This window comes from Pan troglodytes, chromosome 5, assembly GCF_028858775.2.
Source record: "Pan troglodytes isolate AG18354 chromosome 5, NHGRI_mPanTro3-v2.0_pri, whole genome shotgun sequence".
In the NCBI taxonomy this organism is placed as follows: Eukaryota; Metazoa; Chordata; class Mammalia; order Primates; family Hominidae; genus Pan; species Pan troglodytes.
The window spans coordinates 48,527,664-48,551,784 of NC_072403.2; the positions used below are offsets into that span (position 1 = coordinate 48,527,664).

Below are 24,121 nucleotides of genomic sequence, written 5' to 3' on the forward strand. Positions count from 1 at the left end.
TTGTTTTTTGTTTTCTGGAGGAGATTGTAGAGAGTTTGTTTCATTTCTTCCTTAAATGTTTGACAGAATTCACCAGTGAAGTCATCTCATCTGATGCTTTAGGTTTTGGAAGGTTATTAATAATTGACTCAATTTCTTTAATAGATACGGGCCTGTTTAGGTTATCTGTTTCTCCTTGTGTGAGTTTTGGTAGTCTGTGTCTTTCAAGGAATTGATCCATTTCATCTAAGTTATCAGATTTGTGGGCCTAGAGTTGTTAATATTCCTTCATTATCCTTTTAATGTACATGGGGTCAGTAGTAATGATTCCTCTTTCATTCTGAAGGCATTTTTTTTTTCATTGTTCTGAGACCTATCACATTATCCCACTGATAGATCCTTGCCATGGGTATATTATTGAAGTCATGGTAATTTAAGATAATTACTTACTCTGAGGCTTATAAAGTTGTTATTCCTAGACATATGAATATAAAATGGTACAATAGACCATTACCTAGAATGAAATCATGATCGTAAGAAGAAATCTCTCTTATTTCTATAACTTGTTCAGGCCCAGTTTTGTTTTTATAAGTGTTTTGAGCAACTGAACTGTCAATCCTCAACACAGGCAATTGATGGCATGGTGTTGTGGAAAAGTATTGGACAGAAGGCAAGAAAGTGAGGCATGCGTGTGGAAGTAGCAAGCAGGCGCAGCGTGGCATGCCCTGCACATGCCCTTAAAAAAAAAAAAAGGCAAGAAATTGAGTAATGAGTCCTGTCTCCAACTGAGCCACTGATCTCTTCTGCCTTTAAAAATCAGAGTGAGACTCTGTCTCAAAAAAAAAAAAAAGTCTAATTTTATGGGAGGAAGCTGATGCTGATAGTTATCTACAGTGAAAAAAGTCAGTACTCTAAAAATGTACTAATTTCTGCCTAGGTTTTTACCTCCCTCAAAGCTGTTGTGTGAATATTTTTGAGTATTCATTTCATGGTATTTCATAAACCTTAGCCTAACTGCTTATAATCTAATTGGAAATCTAAGTAAACCAACACAAAACAGTTCATGGACAGTTTGAAGCAAGTGCTAATGGAGTTTGTAAATGTTGAGCATTTACAACATTTACAAATGGAGCAGTAAATGTTGAGAATAAGCTATTAGAATGGCATTAGTAGTGCAAGTTTTCCTAGATGAAGAAAGCCTCAAACCAGGCTTGAGTAAATGGCCATTATATATTGATAAGACTTTAAAGGGTGTCCTCTGTTTAAGCAATAGCATAAACAACACATTCAGAATGAACTGAAGGCTGGGCGTGGTGGCTTATGCCTGTAATCCCAGCACTTTGGGAGGCCGAGGCCAGCAGATCACCTGAGGTCAGGAGTTCGAGACCAGCCTGGCCAACATGGCAAAACCCCGTCTCTACTAAAAATAAAAAAATTAGCACCTGTAGTCCCAGCTGCTCTGCTCAGGAGGCTGAGGCAGGAGAATCGCTTGAACCTGGGAGGCAGAGGTTGCAGTCAGCCAAGATCCCTTGAGGTTAGAAACTAAGGAGGCTTTGATCCTAAACCAAAAGTTCTGGGGAACTTAATTCAAAGGTCAGTATCAGTAAGGACCGTGAATTCCAGGGCCAGTTTCTCCGATCAGTGGCCAGAAGGATCTCTCACTGCTATACTTTAAATGGGAACAAATTCCATGGCCCAGTGAAATACAACTCTTAAAGCTGGCATAACGTGTATATAAATTGTTTTGATAGCTTTTAAAATGTCATCGGTGTGTATTAGTACATACAACTAAGACTAGTTCTAAGTGTGCCTTTGATAACAGATTCATGAGAAGCATTAAAAAGCCTCTTTTATTAGCCGGGTGTGGTGGCGGGTGCCTGTGGTCCCAGCTACTCAGGAGGCTGAGGCAGGAGAATGGCGTGAACCCGGGAGGCGGAGCTTACAGTGATCCAAGATCGCGCCACTGCACTCCAGCCGGGTGACAGAGCGAGACTCCATCTCAAAAAAATAATAGTAATAATAAAAAGCCTCTTATGAATATAGATCATTTTCTATCTTAATTGGTAATTTGATAGGTTCCCAAAGAGAAAAGAAGTTAGATATAAAGTTGAGTGAATATTTAGGGTATTTTTCGTAAATGATTTTTACTGATTGAAATACTGTTTTTTGTTTGTTCTTTCATGCAGGTTTACATGTATTATTAAGCAAAAGTGAAGTGGCATATAAATTTCCAGAGCTCCTACCTCTAGTAAGTGGTGCTTACATTTAAAAGTGAATACTTATTTATTATGTTCTTTGTATTTGGAATCACTTTGAAACGCATTTTTAGTTTGGGTTCTCCAGAGGAACAGAACCAGTAAGATGTGTGTGTGTGTGTGTGTGTGTGTATAGATACATATATAGAGAGAGAGAGACAGAGATTTGTTGTAAGGAACTGGCTCATGAAATTGTTGGGGCTGAAATCTGGCAAGTCTGAAATATGCAGGGGAGCCTAGCAGACTGGAGAGACCCAGGGAAGAGTTGATGTTGCAGTCTTGAGTACAGTGGCTGTCATAAAGGCAGAATTCCTTCTTCCATGGGAGACGTCAGTCTTTTCTCAAGGCCTTCAACTGAACTAATGAAGCCCACCCATGTTTGGAGGGTAATCTGCTTTACTCAGAGTCTATGATTTTTTTTTTTTTTTTTTTTTTTTTTTTTTTTGAGACGGAGTCTCACTCTGTCACCCAGGCTGGAATGCAGTGGCGCGATCTCGGCTCACTGCAACCTCTACCTCCGTGGTTTAAGGAATTCTCCTGCCTCAGCCTCCCAAGAAGCTGGAATACAGGTGCCTGCCACCACTCCCAGCTAATTTTTGTATTTTTAGTAGAGACAGGGTTTCACCATGTTGCCCAGGCTGGTCTGGAACTCCTGATCTCAGGTGATCCACCTGCCTCAGCCTCCCAAAGTGCTGAGATTACAGGTGCGAGCTACCATGCTCAGCCAGTCTATGATTTAAATGTTAATCATGTGTAAAAAATACCTTCATAGCAACATTAGATTGGTGTTGACCATAAATGGGATATCATAGCCTTGCTAAGTTGATATATAAAACTAACCATCACACAAACATATCTTAAAATAATTAAAATAAATAAGGCCGGGCACAGTGGCCCACACCTGTAATCGCAGCACTTTGGGAAGCTGAGGTGGGTGGATCACCTGAGGTCAGGAGTTCAAGACCAACCTAGCCAACATGGCGAGTCCCCATCTCTACTAAAAATACAAAAATTGGCCAAGCGTGTTGGCTTATGCCTGTACTCCCAGCTACTCGGGAGGCTGAGGCAGGAGAATGGCTTGAACCTGGGAGGCTGAGATCGCACCACTGCACTAAAGCCTGGGTGACAGAGTGAGACTCTGTCTCAAAAAAAAATAATAATAATAATTTATATTGTGTTTTATAAAAGCATTTATCCCTATCGACCAAACTTCTTTTTAGAACTGATTTTATGTGTGTGTTTTTTTTTGTTTTCTGTTTTTTTATTTTTTGTATATATAGAGTGAACTTAGCCCACCCATGTTGATAGAACACCCTCTTAGATGTCTTGTTCTGTGTGCCCAAGTACATGCCGGAATGTGGAGAAGAAATGGGTTCTCTCTAGTAAACCAGGTAAGTGTTTTCTAATTCTATGAAGAGTTTTCATTCCATTCTTGGCTTCTGTGAAGGTTGTAATTTTCAGTGGACTTAGTCAGTGAAAGCTGAGTATCTATATTAAAATTGTTTGAAAAGATTAATGATAAAACAAAAAAGTTTCTTAAAACTTTTATTCATAGTTTGTCAAGAAATAATGGAAAAAGTAGAAATGAACAACAGTGGTCATGACTTTTACTTGAAATAATTTTTTGGGACAAAGTTGGATATTAAAAAATAAAAATCCAGATTTTACCTATTTAAATCAAATTGAATTAAAAGATAAAAGGCCTTTTAATATAGCTGTAAAATTGAGGTTTTACTTTTTATAGACCTCACATAGGCCTATAAATGAATTTTTATAGAATGAATAAATTTTATGGAATGAATTTTTTTTTTTCCAAGATCAGACAAGATCTGGCACATTTGGGGTGGTATAGCCATAAACAGATTTTGTTTTTCTCCTGTGTTTGGTAGCTCCTAACCTTCCTCAGACCACAACCTTTTACTTTATTCAGAAACCCAGCAAGTTAGCTGCAAAATGTGAACCATATCATGACCACTGTAATGTGAAAATCTGTAATTAATTAATCTTTACTAAGATAATGTTAATTGTTAGACAAACCACATCACACACATGCACACATTCTTGTACCAACTTGTGCTTTTGGGGAAGGATTAGAGAGAGCCTGAACCAATAAAAACTATTTACTCAATATAATTACTTTTTTTTTAGATTTATTACTACCATAATGTGAAATGCAGACGTGAGATGTTTGACAAGGATGTAGTAATGCTTCAGGTAATGAATTAAAAGCATTGAACTTAAAGGTTGTGGGGAATCTTTGCTTCTTGTTATTTCCATAGAATTCAGTCACTTGTGATCACTCCCAAATCTACAACTCCAGCCTAGCCCTGTCTCCTAAGCTCCAAACTCATATGGCTAACAGCCTTTAGATCATTTCCATCTATATTTCCTAGACACACTTCATATTAAACGTATTCAGAATAACTCCTCATGTTTCCTCCATACCTTCCTCCTGTCTTCACTTCCCTACCTTGGTGAATTGTTCCACAGTCTACCTAGTTGCTAAAGTCATATACCTGAAAGCCATCCTTTCTTCATTGTCCTCTGGTTCTTTAACTAATGTACTAATGTTAAACCTCTTAGTTTAAACCCCTTAAACTAATGTTCAGGACTGCGATACTTAACTGCATTGAAGTTCCCTGAATTTGCCATATTCTCATACATCTTAAACTCTGCGTATTTATTTCTTTTGCTCCCTAAGTTACCCACCCCTTCTTTTTCCATTTACGTAGCTAACGTATTTTCCTGCTTGTCTTTGTGTTTACTTTAGCATTACTTCCTCCAGGAAGCCTTCCCTGACACACTAAAACTTGGCTACGTGTCCCTTTTGTGAGGACCCTAGCATGGAATTTAACCCTGCCGTAGCACTCACAACCCTGGACTGTGATTACTGTTTACTCTTCAGCACCCTACCCCCACCCCACCAAACCATGGCAGTTATATCTTGTTTCTTTTTTTGTCCCTTTTGCCTTGCATAGTGCTTGTCACATAGTAGTTGTTCTCTGATACTGCTGAATGGATTTAGTCATTATAGAAAAATAAAGCTGGCTAGGCACAGAGGCTCACACCTGTAATCCCAGCCTTTTGGGAGGCTGAGGCATGTGGATCACCTGAGGTCAGGAGTTTGAGTCCAGCCTGGCCAACATGGTGAAACCCTGTCTCTACTAAAGTTACAAAAATTAGCCTGGCATGGTGTCATGCGCCTGTAGTCCCAGCTACTTGGGAGGCCAAGACAGGAGAATCACTTAAACTTGGGAGGCGGAGGTTGCAATGAGCTGAGATCACTCCACTGGACTCCAACCTGGGCGACAGAGTGAGACTCCGTCTCAAAAAATAAATAAATAAAAATAAAGTCAAGAAATGTATATTTCAAAAAAATATTAGTTCAGAACAAAATCTAGGTTTATTTATAATTTATACAAATGGAATTAAAAGAGAATTGAAACTAATATTTAAAAGCTGTCACTTCAGTCAGTATAATGCTTACCAGAAAAAAATAGGTTAGGAGATCTTGATAATAGTTTAATATGATCTGTATTTTTAAAATACTAGAAGGTTAATTAATATACCACATTTCCAAGTCCAAACGGTGATCAGAGAACCCCAAAATAAAATTTTGGCACTGAATTCATAGGAATACAATTATTTTAAAGCATTAGAAGGAAAGAGAACTCATAGTCTGTGTTACTGTGCTGGGTGGGCTTAGGTTTGGGGCTTGTTTGTATTTTGTTTTACCAATTTAGATTCCTTTCCACACTTGCCTGCTACCACAAGTAAGGATTGAGGTTAAATGGGTTTTCATCTTTTATTGGGATTGGTGAACCTTTTAGGATTGGTAAACTGCTTTCTCTTGGGCAAGCCAAACTATCTCTCACTAATTGTTTCAATAGTGGCCCTTTTGACCTTCCTCTTTTCCTTTATCTCAAACATTAAAAAAAAAAAAAGACAGGTGTCTCCATGATGGATCCAAATCATTTCCTGATGATCATGCTCAGCCGCTTTGAACTTTATCAGATTTTCAGTACTCCAGACTATGGAAAAAGATTTAGTTCTGAGATTACCCATAAGGTAAGAACGTGTTTTATGAAACCACAACACATTGCTAAAGAAGCATCTTTCCTTCTTTTTGGATATGTTAATCCTCTGAGATTATGCAATATGCATATTCTTATCTCTGAACTTTATCTTCCCTCACTTGTTATAGGATGTTGTTCAGCAGAACAATACTCTAATAGAAGAAATGCTATACCTCATTATAATGCTTGTTGGTAAGTTTAAATTGTTTGAGGCATTTAATAAATTACATTGACGTTTATAGTAGCAAATAGTTTGGAATTTCTGGCCTGTGTTTCCTTTGTTTTGAGAGGATGCTCAGTCTTAGGGGAAGAGGATTGGAATATTTCTCTTTTTCTCCCCTCTGGTTACTGTAATATTGAGAGTAATAGCACCGTGGTGCTTTGGAAGAAGGAGAAAATACAACTACTGAAGCAGAATAAACTGGAAGACTGTATTTTGCGAGGTGGTGCGGGGGGTGGGGAGCGGGGGACAGGAGAATTTAGTAATCAAGGAATAGGATATTTAAGATCTATTTACTCTTGATTTATATCTTAACTATGTTTCTCTCCATGGGTTTGTGGTACAAAAGTATCTTCTTGACTTCAGATACAATAATTCCAAGCTAAAGGAGACCTATGGCTAATAAATGTGGATTTCTTTCCTTATTACCTATATTTTCAGTCCTTTACTACTGTTTTAGACCCCCTGTAGTCCATAGAGCAGAGAATCCTGGCTACTGTCAGGAGATGATACCAATGAGGAAGGTCTCCGAAGTTGATATTTTATTTGCCACTAGATAGTAGGAGAAAGGAAGGCTCTCCCTCCTTGCTGCCACAAGGAGAATGGGGTAAATGCAGTTTCCTTGACCACATTTAATCCCTTCCCACATTTCTGATCCCATTCTTTCAAAACAGCAACAAGAGCTCTCTCCACTACCTAAAGCCTGCCCTTACGTTTTGGGTCTGAGACGCAGAAGCATGGTCAGGAGCTGCTCTCTCCCTGGCTTATTGCCAGAACAGTCATTACTTTCCCATTGCTCAGACAGACTTAGAGAAATATAACATGCTGCATGAATTATAAGTATATATCACAAAAGTATTGTGATTATGTTAAATGTATGTATATGTACTTTTCCATTTTTGACAGGAGAGAGATTTAGTCCTGGAGTTGGACAGGTAAATGCTACAGATGAAATCAAGCGAGAGATTATCCATCAGTTGAGTATCAAGCCTATGGCTCATAGTGAATTGGTAAAGTCTTTACCTGAAGATGTAAGTACCTACATTTCTAAAAAGAAAACTGTAGAAACTTTTCCCTGCCTATCAGTCTAGTATCTATAGATTTACTTCTGTATACCTTTCTCACAATTGTAAAATCTATTGTCATGGGATGTGTATAATTCCAGGCACTCTTATTATGAATAATTAGAAAAAGAGAATAGGAGTAGAAAACAGAATAGTAATAGAATCTTTTACAATAAAGCCTTGAAGAAGGTAAGGACACTAAACAAAAAGTAAGCCCAAACCTCAGAACTAAAGTTTGTACCCCACAGAAAGAGGTCATTATAGGGTCTTTAGTACAAAGTTGCTATGGGTGTGGATAATGCTTTGTAACCTAGTATATTGAGGAAGGGAGTCAGAAGTGCCTACTCACCTATGTTGAGTAGAATAAATAATGTTTTCCTAAGCTTTTTCCTTCTTGGCCTCCAGAGAGTCTTCTTAATGACGAGCCCTTGTTTCATTTTAGTGAATGTAAAATAATAGTGAAAAGGACATTCATAGGTTAAATTGCAACTGTTTTTCCTTCCAGGGGTGATAAGTTCCTCAGCAACCTATATTTCAGCCATGGGGCTTTTCAGAAACTCAACCCTTATAATTGAGAAGAGACTTTATTTTCATGGAGGCTTTCCAAAATGTTTGCCCTAATTTGAAACATAGATCAAAACCTTCAACCTTAATTAATATTTATTTTTCTGAGATTTCAACCTATCTTATCTTTGTTGCATAGTAATACTTTTAAACTTTGTATTATAAATATTTCAAACATCTATAGAGATTAAAAAATGTAGTATAACAAACCCATCACCAGCTTCAACAGAGGCCAGTCTGGTTTCATCTATACCCATCCACTAACCTCTGTGCCCCACTGTATTATTTCCTAGAGAATACTATATTTACCATTTCATCTATAAATAGGACTATATGTATCTAAAACAGTGATTCTCAACTGAGGACAATTTTGCCCCCCCAGGGGACATCTGTGAATGTCGCTACTCAGGGCAGGATGTGGAATGCTACTGGTATCTAGTGGGTAGAGGCCAGGGATACTGCTAAGCATCCTACAATACCCAGGACAACCCTCTACAGCATATCTGATCTGAATGTCAGTAGTGCTGAGGTTGAAAAACTCTGATCTAGAAAATGAGGACTCTTAAAAACCCTATCTTTATGTTATCACACTTTTAAAAACAATAATTTACATATATGTTTATATATATATATATAGAGAGAGAGAGAGAGATAGACAGAGTCTGGCTCGGTCACCCAGGCTAGAGTACAATGGCATGATCTTGGCTTACTATAACCTCTGCCACCCGAGGTCAAGCAATTCTCATGCCTCAGCCTCCCAAGTAGCTGGGATTACAGGCGCACGCCACCATGCCCGGCTAATTTTTGTGTTTTTAGTAGAGATGGGGGTTCTCTATGTTGTCCAGGCTGGTCTCGAACTCCTGGCCTCAAGTGATCTGCCCACCTCAGCCTCCCAAAGTGCTGGGATTACAGGCATGAGCCACCACACCTGGCCGAATGATGAATAATTCCTTAATGTCACTAAATATCTAGTCAAGATAAAAATTACTTGTACTGCTTTAATGCAGGAAGTGAATTCCAAGTTGTTCAATTAGGAAGCAGTTATAATTTAGCCTAAGCTTTAAGGAACAATAAAATTTCAAAAAGCATTTTTTAAGTGGTTTAAGATTGTCGGCCGGGCACAGTGGCTCACGCCTGTAATCCCAACAGTTTGGGAGACCAAGGTGGGCGGATCACGAAGTCAGGAGTTTAAGACCAGCCTGGCCAACACAGTTAAACCCCATCGCTACTAAAAAAAAAAAAAAAAAAAAAAAAAAAAAAAAAAAAAAAAAAAAAAAATTAGCCAAGTGTGGTGGCAGGCGCCTGTAATCCCAGCTACTTGGTAGGCTGAGGCAGGAGAATTGCTTGGACCTGGAAGGTGGAGGTTGCAGTGAGCCAAGATCATGCCATTGCACTCCAGCCTGGGTAACAATGCGAGACTCTGTCTCAAAAAAATAAAAAATAAAGTGATTGTAACTGTATTTCCCAAACATTTTAAAGAATTATTTATTCACAGAATTCCTATTAATATCTTACCGTGAATGAGATATGATGATTTGGGAAGTGCTGTTGTACTGAAAATAGACAAGAAATTAGTGCAACTATTTTATAAAATACCAGACGTATTTTACATAAACTTTTTTAAATGTTTTATATACTTTGTGTTTTCATTTAATTCCTTTAGAAAGCTCTTACCTTGATTCTATATGGTAGTGACTTTTAAAAAATCATAAAGTTTTATCTATTTTATGTATTTAAAAATAATACATCAATTTGAATAAACATCAGCTTGCCAAGTAAGTATGTCTAGTTTTGTATTAATCATTGTATTTGCTATGGAATCCTCATCTGTAAAAATGGAGATAAGGTGTATCTACCTTAGGTTGTTATGAGGGTCAATGAGATAAAACACAATGCTCAGAGTGCTAGTAGTTATTATTAACATGAAACACACTTGTGTCCTGTACCTTTAGGAGAACAAGGAGACTGGCATGGAGAGTGTAATCGAAGCAGTTGCCCATTTCAAGTGAGTTTACTTCCTATTATTTCACATTCTTTTTTACTTTTCCAGTACATTCATTTTTCTTAGAGTGTTTTCTTTGATTCAACTGAGAATGAAGTTGCAGCTTTCAGAGATTGACAGACATTTTCAAATTATAGCTCTGAATTAGATTTCTCACTGACATTTCACTTTTCTGATCTCACCCTGTACTCAGCAACGTAAAGTGACGTTGTGAGGGTTTTCGTCACATTCAGAATAGGTGTTCATAGCTGATGGTTTCAAATAGTAAAAATTAACCTCAGCAGTGATCTAAGTAAATGCATTGTAATTTCTTAAAACTGCTTTGTTTCCATTTGAATGTGCTGCCTAAATTGTGGGATAGCCTCTCAATGCCACCTTCTCCAGTGTCCACAGTCTTCCCCAGTCAATAAACTGGTTTATACCCTTAAAGATATTGAAGCAGTTTCTTAAGCCTGTTTTTTCTTTGCTTCCTACCCCAATGACAATGTATTCATTTTTTTAACCCACTATAAATTTTTGAAGATAGTGTGTTTATTTTTTGTTGGTTATAAAGACAATACTTGCTTTTAGAAAAAATATGGAAAAATACAAAGAAAAAATATTACCTGTAATCCAGCCACTCAGATGATTTCTATTATGTTTAGATGTATATCTTTCTAAATTTTTTTTCTATACTTGGAGCACATATTTATAACAAAAAATGGGTTCATTTCATATTTACTATTCTATAACCTTTTTAAAAATTAAATAATGGAATGTTTCCATGTATTTGTGTCTTTGGGGGGGCGGGTTGTTGGTTTTATGGGGTTTTTTTAGTTTTTACGTAATATACTTTGTCAGTACATATAGGCATACTTCATCCTTTTTCACTTCAGCCTGGGTGACAAAGCGAGACTCAAGTGCAGTGGCACGGTCTTGGCTCACTGCAACCTCCGCCTCCTAGGTCCAAGCAATTCTCCTGCCTCAGCCTCCCAAGTAGCTGGGATTACAGGCGCCCGCCACCGCACCTGGCTAATTTTTGTATTTTTAGTAGACATGGGGTTTTGCCCTGTTGACCAGGCTCGTCTCAAACTCCTAACTTCAGATGATCCAGCCCGCCTCGGCCTCTCAAAAGTGCTGAGATTACTGGCATGAGCTATGGTGCCAGGCCCTTTTTCACTTCCTTGTAGTCGTGTACTGTAATGTATCTAACCTCTTCCCTATAATACATAGCTTCCAGATTTTCTCTTATAAACAAATATTGAAAATCCTTGTACATACAGCATTAACAAGTGTATCTTTGACTGTGAAAGTGTTTCTTTGAGGATTAGCTAGATCAAAATGAAAGCTTGTATTACATTTTGGTACATACCTCCTAATTGCCTTCCCAAAAAAGTCCTCGATTTACACTCTGACTAGAAGTGTATAAAGAGTGCCCTGCAACTTTGTCAACACTTTAATATGAGCAGTCTTTTAGTACCTTATTTTAATTTGCGTTACTCTAATTAACAGTGAAGTTGAGCTTCTTTTCATGTGTTTATTGGCCATTTGTTTTTTCATACTTTAATGCATTTTTCTTTATGGTTGTTTGTCCCTATCTTATTGTTCCAAAAGTATTATATATTAGAAATGTCAATTCTTATTTAATACATCACAGTACTTTCTTCCAGTCTGTCCCTTGTTTTTTAACTTTCTGTTTTTAAAACTCTGTCTCAATTGGCTTCTGGGTTTTATAACTTGCTTAGGAAAGTTCTCTAAACCCCAATAGTGTACCTGCTTTTTTCTGCTTAATAAAACAACACGGAAGTCTTTACATGTGAAAATAGAGAAATTATCATCACTGTTAATGGTGTTCAGTTGTTTGGAGATGTTGTAATTTGTTATTTCACGTTATTAGACTTTTTAATTGTTGCCACTGCAGTGTCCATCACGTTCACTTGTCTAGTTAGGATAAACTCCAAGTGGGCATGCTAAATAAAACAGATGCATGTAGAACTCGGATTTAGATTGCCAAATCAACCCACTGAAAATAGTTGTAGCTTAACACCCACCAGCAGTATATGAGAGCTCTGCTTTCTTGTTCTAATATCCAAGACTATCTCTCATAAATAAGTGTATGGCTTTGGTAATAATATTCTAAGGTCCTTTCTTTCACAGGAAACCTGGATTAACAGGACGAGGCATGTATGAACTGAAACCAGAATGTGCCAAAGAGTTCAACTTGTATTTCTATCACTTTTCAAGGGCAGAACAGTCCAAGGTAATTGGGAAAATTAAAAATGTAGCAGGGAAGGATTGCATTGTTTTTCTTAAGAGATGAGGTTTCACCATGTTGCCCAGGCTAGAGTTTAGTGGCTATTCACAATGCCATTATAGAGCATTGCAACCTCAAACTCCTGGGCTCAAGCAATTCTCCCACCTCAGCCTCTTGAGTAGATGAGATTACAGGCATGCACCACTGTATCTGGCTTGAATTTTTTTTTCCTAAACAACTTTTTTACTGCTTTTGCAGATTGAAAAATGATACATTTTTATTGTAGGGAATTTGGAAAATATAAAATATAAAGAAGAAAGTAGAAATTACTTAAAATACCCTCACCTAACATTTTGGAGTTTCCCCCTAGCGTTTTGTACATATGTATATAAGATCTATATAATACATACCTATACATATATGGGTATAGTTTTTTAAAACAAATTTTCAACCTGTATTATAATCAGTTAATCCATTTTATGCACATTTCAGAATTGGTATTATTTAACACTTTTTCATAGAGATTCATGGAGCTTTTCTAATCATTCCTAGGTAATTAAATTTTGCCTTTTTGGTGGGGCATGTAATCCCAGCACTTTGGGAGGCTGAGGCGGGCAGATCGCTTGAGCTCAGGAGTTCGAGATCAGCCTGGCCAACATGTTGAAATCCCATGTCTACTAAAAATACAAAAATTAGCCAGGCATGGTGTCAGGCACTTCTCGTCCCAGCTACTCAGGAGGCTGAGATAGGAGGATCACTTGAGCCCAGGAGGTCAAGACTGCAATGAGCTACGATTGCACCACTGCATTCCAGCTTGGATGATGGGAGTGAGACCGTATCTCAAAAAAAAAAAAAAAAAAAAAAATCTGCCTTTTAGCAGTCTTCTTTTAAAATGGTTTTCCAATAAACAGCATTAAATAAAACTTAAACATAAAGCTTTTATTTAGTTTTTGATGAAGTCATAGAGTTCAAACTTAAATAAGTTTGTACTTATTTAAGTATATGTTTCCCTTCTAATTTAAAGTAATAGAGAACTCATTTGGAGATTCTTGTAGTTAAAAAAAAAAAATTAACCTTGGTGTATCCGTTTGGGGGAGGACTAGAACTTAAAAATAGATATCTGTTTTTTTTTTTTTTTTTTTTTGAGATAGGGTCTCACTCTGTTACCCAGGCTGGAGTGCAGACCTCGGCTCACTACAGCCCCTGCCTCCCAGGTTCAAGCAATTATCCTGCCCCAGCCTCCTGAGTAGCTAGGATTACAGGTGTGTGCCACCACGCCTGGCCAATTTTTGTATTTTTAGTAGAGATGGGGATTCTCCGCATTGGCCAGGCTGCTCTCGAACTCCTGACCTCAGGTGAGCCACCTGTCTTGGCCTCCCAAAGTGCTGGGATTACAGGTGTGAGCTGCCACGCCCCAGCCTCTGTTGTGTTATTTTCTGATTTTAGATGTTCATCCTTGGCCAGACACATTGGCTCACGCCTGTAATCCCAGCACTTTGGGAGGCTGAGGTGGGCAGATCACAAGCTCAGGAGTTCAAGACCAGCCTGGCCAACATAGTGAAACCCCATCTCTACTAAAAATATAAAAATTAACCAGGTGTGGTGGTGGGCATTACTAATTCCTGGTCCAAATAACTTTATTTTTTATTAGGCAGAAGAAGCGCAACGGAAATTGAAAAGACAAAATAGAGAAGATACAGGTATTTTTAATCTTTCTGAAAATGTCTTGCCCATCTTTTTTACTTGTTAAACATTGTTTTCTGTTAACTATGATGATTGTCCTTGGTGGAATGAATATTTAAATGTAAGCTTTCCTAGTGAATAACCTCCTATTCAGAGGAATAATAAATATGTTAACATAGAAATAGTTTGTGCTGAGTCCTCTGGGTTGATGTTATCTCAGATCTTAAGACCTTTCTAGGGGAAAAGATAGACTTTCTTCTGTACTGCTGCTACTTACGTGGCTCTTTTTATGCATTTGACCTTGAGAATGTAAAATAATAGCTTTAAGGTGTGTGTTAATGAATATTCTTTGAGTTAAAACTATCAAAAGTAACAAAGAGATAGTTTCTAAAGCATGTTCTGTAAAAGAAACCAATAATAACAACTGTATTTTCAGCACTCCCACCTCCGGTGTTGCCTCCATTCTGCCCTCTGTTTGCAAGCCTGGTTAACATTTTGCAGTCAGATGTCATGTTGTGCATCATGGGAACAATTCTGCAATGGGCTGTGGAACATAATGGATATGCCTGGTCAGAGTCCATGCTGCAAAGGGTAGGTTTGAAGACATTTATTATTTATATTTTAGTATTTTATAGTACAAGCAAAATATTCTTGTCTGTATCTATACACAGGAAAACTAGGCCGAAATGTATTGTGTTTTCCTAACTTGAATATATTGTTACTGCTTTTGTGTCTGACAGTGAAAACAAGTGCCAAACAGATTTTTTTATACCACATGGTTGTTATTACCTCAGTCCCACTGGGCAGTTGTTCTCTCCTAGATTGGTCCTTGTCTTTATATATGTAGTACTCTGATATTGATAAAATGTGTTATCTGTTATATATGTTTCTAATCTAATTATTTTCCAAAACAAAAATTTTTTTTGAATCATCCGTATCCTTACTTTGTAGTTGAAGAAACTGACACTGATAGACTTAAACGGTCCTATAGCTAGTTAAGTGGCAAGTCTGGAACCTTGTTTGTGTTATTTTTGTTTTTGTGTTTTTGTGACAGGATCTGGCTTTGTCACCCAGGAAGCCGGAGTGCAGTGGTGCAATCTTGGCTCACTGCAACCTCTGCCTCCTGGGTTCAAGTGATCCCGCCACCTCAGTATCCCAAGTACCTGGGATTACAGGCATGCATCACAACATCTGCCTAATTTCTGTTTTTTGGTAGAGACAGTTTTGCCATGTTCCCCAGGCTGGTCTCAAACTCCCAGACTCAAGCAATCCTCCCCCCTCGGCCTCCCCAAGTATTGGGATTACATGCGTGAGCCACTATGCCCAGCCCCTTGTTTGTATTTTACTTTATAGTTTTAATGTAAGCCGTTCGTACACTATCTCATTGAATTCACACAACAACCCATGAATAGATACAACTTTTTTCTCATTGTTAGATGAGGAAGCCAAGTTTCAATGAGGTTCCATTAACTTCCCATATTAATCTACTAAGTGATATAACAATTATTCATTAAATAGAATGCCTACTTTATGCCCTATTCCATGCTAAGCCCTTTTTTTTTTTTTTTTTTTTTTTTTGAGACAGTTTTGCTCTTGTCACCCAGGCTGGAGTACAATGGTGTGATCTTGGCTCACTGCAACTTCTGCCTCCCGGGTTCAAGCAATTCTCCTGCCTCAGCCTCCCAAGTAGTTGGGAGTACAGGCGCCTGTCACGAAGCCCAGCTAATTTTTTGTATTTTTAGTAGAGACAGGGTTTCACCATGTTGGCCAGGCTAGTCTCGAACTCCCAGCGTCAGGTGATCCACTCACCTCGGCCTCCCAAAGTGCTAGGATTACAAGGCGTGAGCCACCGTGCCTGGCCATGCTAAGCATTCTGCATACAGTATTTGTAATCCTCAGAACTCTAGAGGGAAGCTTTTTTTTCCAAGGCTAAAGATGATGACTTGGGCTCAGAGGCGTTCCCTTAGAGTATATATTAATAGCTTGAAAGCAGTAAAACCAGGATTCAGATTCAAATTTTGGAGCCCTCCTCGGGAGACTGAGTAGCTATCATTCTTTCTTTTTGTCTCACTGGCTAAGATGTGTGTATTCTTATAATGCCCTCCTATTTATCTATAAGCATATTTAAAGTGTAAAAGCATGGAGCTGTGGTGTACTAGCTCGTTACCAGTACAGCTGTACTAGCTGTCGTGTACTGTCAGCATTACATGAACAAAAGATTTGTGGGAAATAATGGAGAAAAGAGGTGTGAACAATATTTACCTTACATGTACACTTGCTTTATGTCACCTAGTTCTTCCAAGTCTCTGACAACCACAGTCATCCCATGTGAAGGGAAAGATACAGAGACATCACACACATATCTCCTTCAAAATCTGGGGTGTGGGCCCGGCACAGTGGCTCACCCCTGTAATCCTAACACTTTGGGAGGCCAAGGCGGGTAGATCACTTGGGGTCAGGAGTTCAAGACCAGCCTGTACAACATGGTAAAACCCCGTCTCTACTAAAAATAAAAAAATTAGCCAATCGTCATGGCACATGCTTATAATCCCAGCTACTCAGGAGGGCTCAGGAGAATCACTGGAAACTGGGAGGCGGAGGTTGCAGTGAGCCAATATTGTGCCACTGCACTCTAGCCTGGGCAACAGAGGGAGACTCCGTCTCAAAAAACAAAAAAACTTGGGCATGGAATAAGAGCAGTAAAAAAACAAATAGGTTGATATAGTCTCTAGAAGTCTGGTCAGGAATATTTTGTGAGATACATTGAAGAACTATAAAGTTTATAAATGATAAGGCATTAGAGATAAAAGTTTGTCTTTCTCAGATGATGAAGATTTAGTCCTTAGAGAAATTAGGTAGTGTCATAGACTGGATAATTACATGGGGGATACGTTTAGCTTTATAATTACTTGACCACTGATTCTTGGAAGGGTTTTTTAAGTCTGTAGTATAGGTATAGAATAAAACTTACATATTATGTGCACTGCTGGTCACAGCTGGTGGTAATTTTAGCTTACCCTGAGGATTTGCAATTGAAATTTCTTCCTCATTGAAGTAGAAAATTTTGTTTTTCTTGCCAATAATTGTTTGTTAGAAAATAAACCTGTCTTTTCATTTAATAAAAATTAGTACTTCAAGGCCGGGCATGGTGGCTCACGCCTTTAATCCCAGCACTTTGGGAGGCCAAGGTGGGCGGATCACTTGAGGTCAGGAGTTCAAGACCAGCCTGGCCAACATGGTGAAACCCCATCTCTACTAAAAGTAGAAAAATTAGCTGGGCATGGTGGGTGGGGCACGTTTGTAGTCCCAGCTACTGGGGAGGCTGAGGCAAAAGAATCACTTGAACCTGGGAGGCAGAGGTTGCAGTGAGCCTGGGTGACAGGGCAAAACTCCATCTCAAAAAAAAAAAAAAAGAAAAAAAAATTAGTACTTCAAATTGTTTTTAATTGCATTTAGTATTTCATAGTTTATCTTTTTCAATAATTCTTTTTTCCTATTTCTTATTAAAATATGTACTTGATTTTTTAAATTTTTACTAAAAGTTACAAAACATTTATTCAAGGTGTTACATTTAATTGGCATGGCACTACAAGAAGAAAAACAACATTTAGAGAATGTCACGGAAGAGCATGTAGTAACATTTACCTTCACTCAGAAGATATCAAGTATGTATATATCTTTTTACTAAACTAACTCAAGATATAAATGATTTTAAGAAATCACTTAATAACCTCTTTTATTTGATCATATGGATTCTAAAAGGGTAATATTTAATCCAAACATTTGAGGCTATATGTACTCATCTGTGTAGTAAAGGTACTGTATTAAACCCTGATACATTTTTATAAAAATATCTAGGGCTAAGTTCAAAGTTACAGTCAGCTGTGGTTGACGTAAGATTCTACAGTATTGAAAATAAAAAAAAATTATAGGGGATTAGATTGTCATTTCATATAAAGAAATGTGACTTTTTAAAAGAAGGCCAGGGAGTTTTTCTAGCTTTTTATTTTAAAAATTTCAAACATATAGACAAGTTGAAAGAATTGTCCAGTAAACATTCATATACCTGCTCCCTAGATTCAGTAGTTTGCTATATTTGCTTTTCTATTTACATACTTTCTTGAACCATTTGTTGTAGACATAATATTTCATGTCTCAAAGAAAAGCTTTTCATTTACTAATTTTCAGAACCAGCCATTGGTCTGATAGTTACCTGCAATTGTGGCAACTTTGAATGTTTTTTGTTTAGAGTTTTTTAAAATATTATTCATGGATTTTTATTCAGTGTTTTATAGTCACTTATAATGGGTATTCCTTTTGATGCTCAAATTATGCCCATTTTGGTCAGTGGGAGTTTATTTAGTCAGCTTCTGTGTCCTTTTCACCCAGCCCCATTTGTATTTGAGTACCACCTCGCTTTCCAGCCCAAAAGATGCCCAAGCTCATCTTGTACTTTCCCTGCCACAGACCTATAGTCAGCCATTTGCTGAGGTGTTTTTAAATGAATTGATGGTGCTGTGATAGGAGTTTATAAATGCTTTGATTGAAAAGGGTTATTTCTGTAACTGTGTTCAATGCCATTTCTTCCTAAACGATAACTGTGAGAATTATACTACCAGGGGACAAGGAGGAAGTAATTTTGTTTGCTGCTAGATCTCTAGTTTTCCTTTTTGCCCTCATCCAAGTAAATGAGAGAAAGAGGAGAAACCACCTTTTCCCACTGAAGACTTTATTCTTGGATGCCAGTTTTTACCTATTCTTTTTCTCTGCCATATTGTTTCTTTGGATTAATACTGTTGTTTTTGCTTTCTTTGTTTCTGGTGTGTTTATTTTAGAATAACCACACAGAATACTCCCTAATTTCATTCACTCATCACTATAAAATATTAGGTTCTTGGCCAGGCACGGTGGCTCACTCCTGTAATCCCAGCACTTTGGGAGACCGAGGTGGATGAATCACCTGAGGTCAAGAGTTCAAGACCAACCTGGCCAACATGACGAAACCCTGTCTCTACCAAAAATACAAAAATTAACCGGGCATGCTGGCGGGCGCCTGTAATCCCAGCTACTCGGGAGGCTGAGGCAGGAAAATCGCTTGAACCCAGGAGGTGGAGGTTGCAGTGATCCGAGATTACACCACTGCACTCCAGCCTGGGCGACAGAGTGAGACTCTGTCTCAAAAAAAAAAAAAAAAAAAAAAATTAGGTTCTCTCTTACTTTCTCTTTCCTTATTAAACAATCATCATTTTCCCTCAACATTACTCTTAACTTGTCTTTAGACATTCTACATAATTAAGACACATGATTTATTTCCAAAGAAACTTCTCCCTTATCTAGAGTCACATCTCTAATGCATGCCACAGAGTTTTAGATGTGATAGAATATTAAAGATCACACAGGTCAATCTCTTCCCCTCTTAGGAAAAAGGGACATTTTTCCAGAATGGCAGCACCAAAATCAAGAAAATCAATAGTTGAACTTTCTGGCTACTGACTAATAGAAAATATGGACTTGACTCTTATATTCAAATAAACAAACCATGAATTCCTAGGAGAAGAAATTCATTTTATTCTGAATCTAGTTTTTATTAAAGTCAATGGTCAGAGCAAATAAACATATTTGTGCATATATGCACCTCTTAATGCTAATTTATTTTTAGACCTGTAAAATCTGAGACACCACTTATTTTTAGCTGAATTTGTATGTCATTTTGCTAAAGGGATGTTAAAATAATCATTTGCTATAAAAAGTCACTTTTGAATCCTTAAAGAATTCTAGTTGTTGGCAACTTGTTTGTAAAAGACAAATATGTCACATTCTCAAGAAGTGTTGAAAATCTCTATTTTGGTAGAGCCATAATCAAATTATGGGCAATAGGTGTTATAAGCAACTGCATTTACGTTCCTGTGCGTAGGAATAAGTACTATGAAGTGTTAGCTATTGTTATTGTGCCTTTTATTTTTCTGCCGTAGAACCTGGTGAAGCGCCAAAAAATTCTCCTAGCATACTAGCTATGCTGGAAACGCTACAAAATGCTCCCTACCTAGAAGTCCACAAAGACATGATTCGGTGGATATTGAAGGTAAAATTTCCACATTCCTCTGCTTTTTGTGAGAAATATTGAATATTTGTTATGTGTACATTGTAATGATATTTCATACAGGATACTGATATTTTTTTTTCTGTAGACTTTTAATGCTGTTAAAAAGATGAGGGAGAGTTCACCTACCAGTCCCGTGGCAGAGACAGAAGGAACCATAATGGAAGAGGTATAAACAGTAAAAAGTGTGATAATACTAAAAAATTACAGCAAGTTCAGTATGAACAAAATAAATTTATCTACATTAAGTTGCCAGTTACTCACAACATTTAAATTCCAAGAAATATGCCACTATTTATCTCTATTTGTTGTAGCAATTTTTTGTCTGCTTTTTTTCTTTAAAACAGGTCAGTTTAAGAGTCTTTTCTCTTATTTAAATAAGTGAGATTATAGAATAGTTTTTTAATTGGTATTTACAGTGAAGATATTTCTGCTTTGGAAAAAAATGTGCATTTTAGCATCTAATTGTCTAATTGAATGGAGCATAATTTCAGACTTCAAGGGACAAAGACAAAGCTGAGAGGAAGAGAAAAGCAGAGATTGCCAGACTGCGCAGAGAAAAGATCATGGCTCAGATGTCTGAAATGCAGCGGCATTTTATTGATGAAAACAAAGAACTCTTTCAGCAGACATTAGAACTGGATGCCTCAACCTCTGCTGTTCTCGATAATAGGTAAAAAAAAAAAAAAAAAAAAAAAATTAATCTCTTGACGAGTTTTTCCCAACTAGGGGCAGTGTTGCTTTTTCTCCTTGTAAGTATACTTTTAATCCTAAAGTAATTCAGTAGAATTCATAGGTAAATTTTGTGACCTCCATTTAGAAGATTTAATCTTAGAAATCTCTGAATGTAGATATGGTAAGTCCTGTGTACACCTGGTAGGGTATTTTCTGCAGAAGACCTTGGACATTCATGAAAGAATGAGTACACTACACTCAGTTACCTAGAGCGTATGACATCTGTGTTGAAGATTAGATTACTGTGAGGATTAAAGGAGATGGTTTTGATACATACCAAAGACTTGACAATCCAAGTTATCAAAACCATGTGTTAAATATATACATTCCTGGCCGTGCGTGGTGGCTCACGCCTGTAATCCCAGCACTTCGGGAGGCCAAGGCGGGCGGATCACAAGGTGAGGAGTTCGAGACCAGCCTGACCAACATGGTGAAACCCCATCTCTACTAAAAATACAAAAAAAAAAAATTAGCCGGGCGTGGTGGTGTGTGCCTATAATCCCAGCTACTCAGGAGGCTGAGGCAGGAGAATTGCTTGAACCTGCGAGGCGGAGGTTGCAGTGAGCCGAGATTGTGCCACTCACCCCAGCCTGGGTGACAGAGCAAGACTCTATCTCAAAAAATAAATAAATATATATATATACACACATACACATACACACACACACACACATACACACACACACACATACATACCTGTAGTCTGCTATTTTGTGATTATATAGAAAGTTTTGGGATCATTAATTATATTCATAACCTTTGTATTGCAGCCCTGTGGCTTCAGATATGACACTTACAGCACTGGGCCCCGCACAAACTCAGGTTCCTGAACAAAGACAATTCGTTACATGTATATTGTGTCAAGAGGAGCAAGAAGTTAAAGTGGAAAGCAGGGCAATGGTCTTGGCAGCATTTGTTCAGAGATCAACTGTATTATCAAAAAACAGAAGTAAATTTATTCAAGATCCAGGTAAGTCATAGCTAGATCCTCATCTTCCCTTTTAATAACAACTGCCAGTTAACGTGGTTGGTGATACGTTGAGATTTTTTAAACCTAAAAATAACTCCATAGACTTGAATGGTATCTTTGGCAGGTAACTTAGGCAGGAATTCCCCACTTGGCAGACGTGGAACCACTCCAGAAAGTTGTACCTGAATCACATAGCTGATAAATAGCAGGGATTCAAAGAAAAGCTTTTCTTTGTGATGTAACATTACATACTTTGGCATTTCACAGTCTTTTCCATCCTTCAGTACACTTGCAAAGTCCTGGTCATTTGTTGACACACTGAAATAATAATTGTTTTGTCTTATTGATAGAGCCTGAGTGGAATCTCCTGAGAACAGTGATGGAGAGTTACCTATGTAAGAGGCAATCCTTGAGCCAAATTGTTTTAGAATAGTAATACCACCACAGATCGGGTTCCCCAGAAAGCAGATTCTTGGGATACAGATTACCGTGCAGGACAGTTGAGGGCCCTCTTTCAGAACTGAGGGAGTAAAGCAGGGAGATCCAGTCTGCATATGATTTTGTCCACCACAGACACATTTATTTCTCTGCTTGTAGGTTGTGCTCTGTGTGCGTGTGCTTCAGCAATACCCAGTAAACTTCTTGAGAGTAGGAGCTGTGTCTTGGGAATTCCCAGAGCACTGCTTTAACCAGTGCCTTTCACACTGCAGCGTGAAAGGAGGTTTGAGAGCCCACTTTTAGAGTTGCCTTCTCTCTATAAAGAAAGTCTTTGCATCCTACTTATGAAAGGTTGGTCTGCTTCATCTTTAAAAATGGTCATTTAGGCTGGGTATGGTGGCTCATGCCTGTAATCCCAGCACTTTGGGAGGCTGAGGCGGGTGGATCACCTGAGGTCAGGAGTTCAAGACCAGCCTGGCCAACATGGCGAAACCCCATCTCTACTAATAGTACAAAAAAAAAACTAGCCGAATTTGGTGGCACGCGCCTGTAGTCCCAGCTACTCAAGAGGCTGAGGCATGAGAATTGCTTGAACCTGGGAGGCAGAGGTTGCAGTGAGCCGAGATTGCACCACTGCCCTCCAGCCTGGGCAACGGAGCGAGACCCTGTGTGGGTTTTTTTGTTGTTGTTGTTGTTGTTTTTAAAAAAAAAAAAAAAAGGCCAGGCGCAGTGGCTCACGCCTGTAATCCCAGCACTCTGGGAGGCCAAGGCAGGCAGATCACAAGGTCAGGAGATCAAGACCATCCTGGCTAACACAGTGAAACCCCATCTCTACTAAAAAATACACAAAAAAATTAGCCAGGCGTGGTGGCAGTTACCTGCTACTCGGGAGGCTGAGGCAGGAGAATGTCGTGAACCCAGGAAGCAGAGCTTGCAGTGAGTCAAGATCGCGCCACTGCACTCCAATCTGGGCGACAAAGCGAGACGGTCTTAAAAAAAAAAAAAAAGGATATTTAAACTAGGTGCTTTATAAATTTCATTCCAGGCCAAAGACAAAGTTGCTAATTTTATTTAACTTATTACTTCTGAAGAAAAAGCATTAGCTGGCTATAAGTGGATTTTCTTAATGCTTTGACATTTGCACTGTTCTAGTGTTAAAGCAAATTAAAACTATTAAAGCAAATTAAAAGTAGTTCTTTCTAGAGTGTTAGGAAATTTCGAAGATTATACTAATTTATATAAAGAATTCAAAAATTCCAAAAGAAGCCAGACATCCATCTTGTTTTTCATGATTTTTCATCCCCTTTGAATATAAAAATTAGCACCAGGACAGAAGACTCTGAATTACTTTTTTTTCCCCCATCTGATCTGGTCTGTGCTTAGATTTTTTGTTGTCACTTTGGCTCTGATGTGATTATTCGCTGTATGAGTGTTGTTAGGCAGTCTGTCCTCTAGGGGGCGCCCCATTACTACCAAAACATTTTTTATTAGCGATCATTTTAACCCAGCTGCCCTGAACGCACATAAGGCAGCCCCATGAAAAGAGTAGCTCTTTTACCTGGAACTCAGGGTACAATGGGAGGAATTGGAATATCTCAGCACCCTGAAAGTGTGAAATGTTCAAAAGATTGGATATATTTAAATTCATAGTTCTAATTTCAGTTTAACAATTTGAGAATGTTTAATTAATTTGCTGTGGGTGGTGAAAATTAGAGAGTCCTACTTTCTAAATAATCCAAGGTGTTGCATAAATTGGTATCTCAGAGGAATAAACTAGCATTTCATTTCAAATTTCAAGTCTT

At 38.0% G+C, this 24,121-nt stretch overlaps 1 protein-coding gene across 15 annotated transcripts in view; it reads left to right on the plus strand.

Annotated features, from left to right (window-relative positions):
- The window catches only part of UBR2 (ubiquitin protein ligase E3 component n-recognin 2), a 130,325-nt gene that overhangs the window by 76,569 nt on the left and 29,635 nt on the right, over positions 1-24,121 (plus strand). For 11 of the 15 annotated variants that reach the window (XR_010158016.1, XR_010158017.1, XR_010158018.1 and 8 more), the window contains 15 exons: positions 2,166-2,227; positions 3,515-3,625; positions 4,383-4,448; positions 6,180-6,302; positions 6,439-6,502; positions 7,437-7,561; positions 10,111-10,163; positions 12,297-12,399; positions 14,045-14,093; positions 14,513-14,667; positions 17,639-17,741; positions 20,049-20,158; positions 20,265-20,345; positions 20,671-20,849; positions 21,682-21,881. Coding sequence is in view for 10 of the 15 variants with exons in the window: in XM_016955519.4 (XP_016811008.2) it covers positions 2,166-2,227; positions 3,515-3,625; positions 4,383-4,448; positions 6,180-6,302; positions 6,439-6,502; positions 7,437-7,561; positions 10,111-10,163; positions 12,297-12,399; positions 14,045-14,093; positions 14,513-14,667; positions 17,639-17,741; positions 20,049-20,158; positions 20,265-20,345; positions 20,671-20,849; positions 21,682-21,881 (1,584 nt within the window). In the remaining 5 variants the exon portion in view is untranslated. The other 4 variants (XM_016955513.4, XR_010158020.1, XR_010158019.1 and 1 more) reach the window with 4 other exon arrangements.